The sequence below is a fragment of the Eptatretus burgeri genome, chromosome 5 (assembly GCF_056783735.1).
Source record: "Eptatretus burgeri isolate ZD-2024b chromosome 5, Ebu_testis_v1, whole genome shotgun sequence".
Classification (NCBI taxonomy): domain Eukaryota; kingdom Metazoa; phylum Chordata; class Myxini; order Myxiniformes; family Myxinidae; genus Eptatretus; species Eptatretus burgeri.
This window is the reverse complement of record NC_140965.1, coordinates 45797088-45806873: the sequence shown is the minus strand read 5'-3', so window position 1 is coordinate 45806873 and position 9786 is coordinate 45797088. Positions and strand designations below refer to the sequence as shown.

Below are 9786 nucleotides of genomic sequence, written 5' to 3'. Positions count from 1 at the left end.
GAATGGTTTAAGGTTTTGAGAATGCAACAAAACATGCTCATAAAAATATTGAAACAAAATGAAGGTTAAAAAACATGAAAAACCAGCAAATTGTTGTGCAAAAATGAAATGATCCCAGCATCATGAGCTACAAGGGGCACTCAAAGTTTTGCACACGAGTCTCTTGCAAGTATGTTTTTTTTTATTCAAAATATAAATATACAGTACGAGCAAGTACCACCCGTCGCTTTGCTGACGCTAATACAAAGGGGGGGGGGAGAAAAAAGGGGGAAAGAGAGAGAGAGGTGGGGGAGAGAGAGGTGGGGGAGAGAGAGGTGGGGGAGAGAGAGGTGGGGGAGAGAGAGGTGGGGGAGAGAGAGAACAGGGAGAGTGAAGAGGTGGAGGGGAAAGGAGAGAGGAGGGGTGGGGGAAGGGGAAGACAGTGTGAGGTGAGAGGAAGGGAAGGCAGACGTGCTGTGGAGTGTTAATTACAATTCATACCATCTCATCAAAATTATTATGCAAAGAATAACAGTGAAGATGGAAGAAAATAATAATCTCAAATCCATTTTCTACTGGTCATACGATAAACACGGCCCGAAGACAAACTCCCGGCTGGAGACAAATTCCCATCTTGACATAAGTACCGCCCGCACACGTCCGGAACCAAGCTGTCTGGAGACGAACACCGCCCAGACGCATCTGGAGATGAACACCGCCCGGATATATCTGGAGACGAACACAATACAGACATAACCACTGTCCGGAGACAAACACCGTCAGGAACAAAACCACTGTCCAGATATGTCCAAAGATGAACACTATCCAGAAAGAACACCATCCAGATACAACCACTGTCCAGAGACGAACACTGTTCAGAAACAACCACTGTCCAGAGATGAACACCATTCAGAAATGTCCAGCGACAGAGACAGAGACAAAAAAAGAGAAAGAAAGAGAGAAAGAGAGAGATATGGGGGTGGAGGAGTTAGCAGAACGAGTATGTTATGCTTAATGGGAAAAAAATCAAATAAAACACACACATTTATGAGTATAGATATAATTCGTAAGAGCAATGCTTAAAAAAGACCTTTCTCGGATATCTTGGAGCTCGGTTTCTTGGACCATATAGTATCTCATTTGCAGAACATTTTGAGAATGCAACCACTCATCTGTGCTCAAAAGAGAATGTCAAACAGTCCACCTCACTATGTACAAGAGACTGTGCAATCTGACAATGTGCACAGAGGGGGACATTCAGATAGTTTCTCTTTGTCTCCTTGTACTTGTACTTCAGTAAAAAATACCACAATTCTGAAGAGGATGAGACTGAGAATGATTCTTGTTTGGTTATTGTTCATAGAAGTAGTTGTAACATTTGCTTTTCAGTTATAAAACTTTGAATGTCTGAGACATATTTGTTTTTAAACACTTTAGACAAAAACATTTGTCTTTAGACACTTTAGATCCCGTAAGACTCCTTAAACCTAATAGACTCCTTCGACCCTTTAGACCTGTAACTACTGTTGGAGCGTACCCTTTAGAGTTTAGACCTATAAAGCCCTTCCATGAGGGATGAATTCAATTCTCCTAAACAATAATTAAATCAGAATGTTAATGAAGTCGTATAACTGGAGAATACTCTCAGGTTTAGAGGATACAGCACAACAAAAACAGAATTGGAATGAAAATCGATTACTGCTCGAATCAATGCTTGGATCACTCACTCACTATTTATTGCCTGCACTAATGAGAAAGAAAAGTTTCATACATCGCCAGAACACGTGACATTTTGGCAAAAACAACGAAATTGCAAAAGTTTCTTTTTGTAAATAGTCAGGGCTGGTTGAAAAGCTAGAAAATATTTTCATTCATTCACCATCTCTTCTCCTCTCTCTGCTCCTCCCTCTCCATCCCTCCAATTATATGACCTTGGGCACAACTTAAGTTGTGGACTTCTTTGTCTCACCCCGAAGACGATGCGAGACTATTGCAATGCCCTTGTGCATGTGTGCGTGCATGTCCACGGCGATATATTTTCACTTTCTTCTTTTTCCCCAATACCAACCCTAACCCTAACAACGCAGGAGACAAGAGGGATGGGAGAGGGAAGCACAAAACAGTGGGGAAACTAAGAAATAAGATATCTGTGGAAAGGAGAGGGATGGGGCAGGGTACACAGAGTAAACAAGATGGTACTTGAGGCAGGTCTCTCACTTGAGGCAGGTCGGTGGTCTTCTTGTCTTCTCGCGTCTCCTCTCCGGCCTTGCCCACCTGCTCTGTCTGTGATCTGTCCCCCCTATATTTCCTCACGGCACTCAAGGTCCACCAAAAACCCCCTTCTTGTGAAACTGCCAAAATCAAGAATCACTGCTCACCTTCACTCTTTCATTCCTCTTTTTTTCCTGCCTCTGGAACAAACTCCCACACTCTCTTCAATCCCACTATTCCCTCCAGGTCTTCAAAACAGCTGTTCACCACCATCTCATATCTTCCCCCATCTAAAATCTTGATCTTTACTACAACTGTTAATCCACCCCAAGCCCACCCCCTTCAAATACCCTGTTTTCCTTTCTGAAAGTTTCTGTAATACCATCTTGTTTACCCCATGTACCCCACCCCATCCCTCTCCCTTCCACAGATATCCGATTGTCTTTGTTCCCCACTAGTTTGTGCTTCCCTCTCCTGCCCCTCGTCTCTTGCCTTGTTATACGTTTCTGTGTATTAGCTGTGACATGAGCCTCGACTTGGTATACAACAAAAAAATAAAAGATAATAAAAAAAAAACATTTGTCCGATCATTAAACCACAAAACTTCAAACATGGAGAATATTTTATTGCTAACTCTGACGTTGTAGGTAACATGATATGGCATTGACATCATTTTCTCCCATCAAAAAAACATTTTGACATCAAAAAAATATTGAATGACTGTACAAGGCAAGTGTAGCATGAAGGTGAATGCCTGAATGATTAAAATAAAAACAATTATGAAGTAGGTGCGATGGATCCTGCATTATCTTGTGAACCTTCTCTACACAGCAAGTTTCCCGTACAATGAATGTCCAATTTGAGGGAAGGTTTGTCCATATTACACACAAAGCAATCTTATAAGCATTGCAATGTATCCAGCGATTCATCCAGGGTCTTTTCAATCTCTTGACATTCCCTTTTTACAAATCACCAAATGTCCATATCAAATTGAAAGTAAGAATAGTTTGAATCAAGAATGGTCAGTAGGAACCCACTAATTACTGCTGTTAATTATTATAATCAGTTATCCAGTTCCACCAAGTAGTGGCCGACTTCTCGTGACATTCATGATATAAGATTTCTCGAAAATCCCTATTCTGCAGCTGATTTCCGAAGCTTGAGCAGAGAGAGCTTTGTTGTTGCCTTTACCCCATCCATCAGGCAAATAGTTCTGCCTCTTCCTCTTCTTCCCTCAACCCTACCCAGCATGGTTGACTTTTCCAGACTTTCGTTTTCTGCACACATGATGTGCCCAATCAAAAGTATGACAGTTTCTTTTTTGACAGTTTGTTTATGACAGTTTAGCATTCAGCGCTTCTAATGCACATGGATGGTCTAATTTTTCCCAGCATTTATTTGTTTGTTCTTCTTGTCGTCAGTCCATGGAATTTTTAACATTCATCTCAACCACCAGATTTCAAAACTGTCAATCTGTCAATCTTATTCCTTTCTTTCTTTGTCAATGTCCATGACTCACATCCATACATTACAACTGGAAATACCAGAGCATTCACCAGCCTCCTCTTGGTTTGTTTTGTCACATCTTTGTCTTTTCAGATATTTCTCAATCCTGACATTGCTATTCTCCCAAATGCTAATCATCATTTAATTTCTTCTCTATATCCTCCACTCACTTCAATCTTAGAACCCAGGTACTGTAGGGGAAACTTTCCACTATTTCCACCTGATCGCCTCCCAATCTTAACACGTCGATATACTCGGTTAACAAAATGTTATCCTTTTTTCAGTTTAAATAGACTGGCTTTTTCACTTTCCTTCTTCACTGTCTGCAGCAGTTTCATGAAGTCCTCTTTGCTTTCTGTCAACAGAGTAGTATCGTCAGCATAACTTAGGTTGCACATATATCTTCCTCCAATCCTGATTCCAGCTTCTATGTCATCAAAGTTAGATTTTTCGGCAAAATTATTTTTACCACAAAGTAATCAGTCAATTCCTTCTGATGATAATTGCACAACAACAACTAGAAGGGCACTCGGTAGAGTGCATACCTCCACCACACAATGCCTGATCCAAAAGAACACATCAGGCCCAATATATATTTGCAATACACTGTATGGCCAAAAGTATACAGACAACCCTTCTAATTGGTGGATTCGGCTATTTCAGCCACACCCATTGCAAGGTGGCACCGTCATGGGATGCCACCTTTCCAACAAGTCAGTTAATCAAATTTCTGCCATGCTGGAGCTGCCCCGATCAACTGTAAGTGCTGTTATTGTGAAATGGAAATGTCAAGGAGCAACAACAGCTCAGCTGTGAAGTGGTTGGCCACACAAGCTCACAGAACGGGACTGCCGAGTGCTGAAGCGCGTTGCACGGAAAAATCGTCTGTCGGCGGTTGCAACACTCACTACCGAGTTCCAAACTGATTCTGGAAGCAAGGTCAGCACAAGCACTGTTCGTTGAGAGCTTCATGAAATGGGTTTCCATGGTGGAGCATCCGCACACAAGCCTAAGATCACCAGGTGCAATTCGAAGCGTTGTCTCGATGGTGTAAAGCTTGTACCAGCATTGGACTCTGGAGCAGTGGAAACGCTTTCTCTGGAGTGATGAATCATGCTTCACCAACTGGCAGTCCGACGAACGAATCTGAGTTTGGCGGATGCCAGAACACTACCTGCCCGAATGCATAATCCCAACTGTAAAGTTTGGTGTATGAAGAATAATGGTCTGGGGCTGTTTTTAATGTTTTGGGCAAGACCCCATAGTTCCAGTGAAGGGAAATCTTAATGCTACAGCATACAATGACATTCCAGATGATTCTGTGCTTCCAACTTTGTGGCAACAGTTTAGGGAAGGCCCTTTCCTGTTCCAGCATGACAATGCCCCGGTGCACAAAGCGAGGTCCATACAGAAATGATTTGTTGAGATCGGTGTGGAAGAACTTGACTGACCTGCACAGAGCCCTGACCTCAATCCCATCAAAACCGTTTGGGAGGAATTGGAACGCCGACTGTGAGCCAAACCTCATCACCCAACATCAGTATCTGAACTCACCAAAGCTCTTGTGGCTGAATGGAAGCAAATCTCTGCAGCAATGTTCCAACATCTTGTGGAAAGCCTTCCCAGAAGAGTGGAGGCTGTTATTGCAGCAAAGGGGAGACCAACTCCATATGAATGCCCATGATTTTAGAATGAGATGTTGGACGAGCAGGTGTCCACATACTTTTGGCCATGCAGTGCATCATGCTGTATGTCGTTTTTTTGCCCCATCTATTAATGGTGAAGAATCACTGAAAAATTATAGTATCCGGATCTGGATCCAGATCTTCATCAAAATCGAATCAGTTTGTCGTCGTCACACACCCTACCTGCCCACCAAATTGCATCCGAATCCGTCCAAAACTTTTTGAGACATCCTGCACACAGGCAAACAGAGAGAGAGACAAGCCGGGAGGCGACGTGGGTGGTCGCTATATAATTGTACACTTGTCATGCAGTTTTTGACGGATCGGGCTGAAAATCTTTGACAAAGAGGTTGATTATAGTGCGCATTAAAGCCTGGAAGCCGATTTTTGATTTTCTAAAAAATAAATTTTTGGGGATTTAAAAAAAAAATTCAAAGTCCCGTTGCTATGCAACGGTGGCGTCCATAGCAACGGTGCTCAAAAGCATAGAACTCGATCCTGGTATGAACCTTCCTGTCAAGTTTCATCAAAATCGGTTGACTCCTCTGGCTTCCAGAGCTGTCCATTACATACATACAGACAGACGGAAAACCTGAGAATAACGGTAGTCTAGCGATCACCCAAAAGGGGTTAAAACATAACCTGCTTCACCCTTCAATGGCGGAGGGAATAATTACATTAACACGGAAGCTGGTACAATGGCCGAGAAGTACACACTCTCACCTTTACCTTTAACCCGTCAAGCCTGGGTTCGAATCTCGGCTCAGCTACCAGCTATCATCCAGGTGTTTCACAGGTAGGGTGAATCATCAATGTGTGTGCCTTCCCTCGGATGGACGTGAAACTGGGAATTACGTCTTCCAGCATTACTTAGTTGGTGGACGTTAAAGATCCCACGGTGTCCTCCATGGAGAGTAGGCGAGTTATCACCGGCACCGTGGCAAAATAATTACAAATTCCTGCTTTAACCTGAGTCGAACGTCAGGTCTGGCCAGCCAGTTCGTGAAAGATTTGGACCAAGCTTCCTCCGGCTGACCCCCCCACGAGAACGTGGGAATAATTGTGCTCATTAAACAATAAATAATATAAGTGACGATATTTTTAACGCACCGCCGTCCGCACGGATGGTGCCCAAATTCACGTGCCCCGCTCTCCTGGTCCCTTGAACTTGAAGTGGAACCCACGTCAGAATTCGAGACGTTTCCACGTCCAACAAATAATTCAAACGGAAGCATTTGTAAAACGTTCAACACGTAAACACCATCGGTTTATGATCGATAATTATTATTATTCAAATGGACACCGAGTCAGAGACAATAAACTCCACCTCAGTCTCGACCCTTCGTCACCTCGTGCTTCCTGGTGTTACTGCGCATGCGCGCTCCTGTCACACACCGGCACAGGGTTTTTTTTCGCGCGGTAACGTCGCTTGAATAACCAACAGAGGAAATTATTATTATTATTATTATTCTATTTCATCAGGAAACTAAGTCATACAGACAGGATTTTAACAAGAGAGCCGAGTATTTCGTTCGTCTTCGACCTGAGGAAGCCATTGGCACGTCGTGAGGAAAAGCTTTAATGCTCAGAGTCGGCATGGTAATTCCCTCGGGGCTCGGCGGTCACCTGTGATCCATAATGATGCCAGGCGCGCATCAAAGCGATCGCATTAAACTTTCCCACAGCCTCATATTACCGTTCACTACACTATGTATGAAAAGGATTGAAATGTGCAGTATTACGATTCGTGTCCGAACGAGGAGCCACAGGCATGTTTTGTTGTTTTGGGCGGTGTATGTATATTTGAAGTGCTGTTCGCTCCGCTGATTTTTTTTTTTCCCCGTTTCTTCTCTTTTATGTGCTCGTGTTTTACACGAGAGTTTAATTTAATACCGTTAAACAGTAAAGCAAACGTACGTTTGAGAAATAGAATAAGACGACGCGGTTTAAGAATTGTCATCGACCTATTCGTTGTTAGGGGCAACAGCAAAGAGCGTTGCTGGACAAGGAATCACAGGAAGAAAGAAAGAATACTGTGGGCAATCCGCGATTCAAGGAGGTAGAGAGGAGACTGTGGTGTGAGGAAAGCGGGAGAGGGGGGGACAGAGGGAGAAGGAAGAGGAGCAGGAGACGAGTGTTTTGGATTCAAGAATAATAATTAATCTGTGTGGGTTAAAGGAGGAGAGGGAGGTGTAATCGGGAGTGGTGCTGCATGATAAGTGAAAGCAGGTCACGGGATTATTACACGAGCCACGAGGAAATCAGACACTAAAAGAAAAAGGGTAGTGTGTGCAAGGTTGGGAATAAAACATTAGTCGAGCACAGAGAAAGTGCTTGAATTGTTTGCAGGAGATCAGGAAAGGGAGGAAGAAGAGAATAACCCTCTGGAGGAGTCTCAAACAGAAAGTGAAATCGTCATGTATCCTCGTGTCGTCACCTGCGTTCAAAATGTCCGTGCGTCTCTCCGACCAACCAGACTGTCTTGTTCTTCCAGACATTGTAGCAATAGTAGCATCAAAGAGGAGAAAGATGACCCGAATTTCTTCAAAATGGTCGAGGGCTTTTTCGATAACGGCGCAGCCATAGTGGAGGACAAGCTGGTGGAGGACATGAGGACGAGGGAGTCCTTGGAGGACAAACGGAAACGGGTTCGGGGCATTCTGCGCATCGTCAAGCCCTGTAACCACGTCCTGAGTATAGCTTTCCCCATCAAGCGGGACAATGGAGAATGGGAGGTCATCGAGGCATATCGAGCTCAGCACAGTCAACATCGACTGCCATGCAAAGGAGGTGTGTGTGAGTGTGTCCGTCCATGCTTGCTTTGTATGTTTTAAATAATACAATCTGTGCTGTCCCACATTATCATTATATTTCCTGCAGATGTTGTATACTTGCAATGTGCATTATAAATAATTAGTGTTCTGAGGTCTGTTAAGTACAAAGTTTGTTTAAATATTTGTTTTAAAAATTTTTTTCCCATATATCAATGGTTAAAGTTGACCAAAGAGTTTGTTTTTGATGCCTCACTACTGGTGGTATTGATGGTGGTATTGGCCTTACTACTGGGCATGGTGGTTCTTTCTGCAAGACACTGCCTGGTTTCCAACGAGAAGTGGTTAAAATATAAAAAAATTTGGCGATTTTCAACATTCCAAAATCTTATTAGTGGGGCAGATAACAGCAATTTTTGAGAGGAATCGTGCAAATGATACAAGCATCAAATTTGGCACATTTGTTCTCCAGGGGATTCTAATCAAATCTGCCTGATTGCCAATTGAAAATCCAAATTTTGAAAAATTTGAAAAAAAATAAAATAAAACCATAAAAATTTGAAGTCACAGCTGGCTGAAATTCTTGAAGCGCAAGTGAACAAAGCGCCAATATTTTTCTGTGGTTTTCATTCACAACCACATTCGTAGATCGTCTGACCAGTTGTTGGCAATCACCGAACATGGTAAAATATCACTCTTGATATCTCCACTCCCATTAAAGACCATTCTAACGTCCGTCATACTGAAATATAATGACCATGGCCATAACCCACAAATCCTTGCAGTGAACATATGACGTCATTGTGTAGGGAGGGCAGGAGGTGCTGGTTGTATGTAGTTCAATAGTAAAGCAATTGGGAGGAGGAAACACTACATGCATATTACAGTTGGTAAAGCCCTCACGTGTGACTTGAAACTTGTTTTGAGATTGTTGCGTTCTCTGATACAACACCCATGTCCTTTTGTGCACAGGAATCCGTTACAGTTCAGATGTGAATGTGAATGAGGTGAAAGCATTGGCGTCGCTAATGACATACAAATGCGCTGTTGTCGGTGAGTTGCTCCTGTGTTAAAAAAAGTTTGATAAATTAGTCATTTACCATCGTCTGCCCGGCCAAATGGGTTTTACACTCAAGTCCTGTGTGTCTGTCCAGTCCATAAACTTCTTAATTTTTTTCACCATAATTGAGTTTTTGTCATCAAATTCTCAACTAACCTTTTTTATGAGAAGATGGAGAAGACTAATGCATAGTTGGCTCAAAATGTTAAAGGGCAAAGTCACAGTAAGTACAAATCACCTTTATTAGCTCATCTGCCACTTCACAGTGCAATACGGTTGGGTTTTGTAATCACTTCAATGTTTCATTATTTTGTCTGCTTGCATTTTGAAATGCTATCTAGTTTGCTATTAGAACTTTTGTCAACAACTTTAAAGAAAAAAGAAAAAAAAAACTTTAAGTTCAAGAGTTTCAAGTTCAAAAGTTTTATTATCAGTCAACCTAGGTTGATAGGAATTTTAGTTTGAGAACAGTGATTAATACATTTACTCATTCTTTTTTCAGTTGTTTTCGTCATGTTTGGTTAAGAGTACAAAGCGGACATTGACGGACTTTGCATTTTAGGATGCTTTCTAG

General features: G+C 42.4%; 2 protein-coding genes across 8 annotated transcripts in view; one reads left to right on the top strand and one right to left on the bottom strand.

Moving 5' to 3' along the window:
- Window positions 1-6773, bottom strand: part of SHLD2 (shieldin complex subunit 2) — an 80710-nt gene extending 73937 nt beyond the window's left edge. For 3 of the 6 annotated variants that reach the window (XM_085881686.1, XM_085881683.1, XM_085881682.1), the window contains exon 1: window positions 6709-6773. The gene's annotated coding sequence lies outside the window, so the exon portion shown is untranslated. The other 3 variants (XM_085881685.1, XM_085881688.1, XM_085881687.1) reach the window with 2 other exon arrangements.
- A 583-nt stretch (window positions 6774-7356) lies between these two features.
- LOC147026355 (glutamate dehydrogenase, mitochondrial) overlaps window positions 7357-9786 on the top strand; it is a 57167-nt gene continuing 54737 nt past the window's right edge. The window contains exons 1-2 of one of the 2 annotated variants that reach the window (XM_085881690.1): window positions 7357-8171; window positions 9125-9205. In XM_085881690.1, coding sequence (XP_085737816.1) covers window positions 7799-8171; window positions 9125-9205 — 454 coding nt within the window. In that variant the 5' untranslated portion in view covers window positions 7357-7798. The remainder of the gene's footprint in view (window positions 8172-9124; window positions 9206-9786) is intronic. The other variant, XM_085881689.1, reaches the window with a different exon arrangement.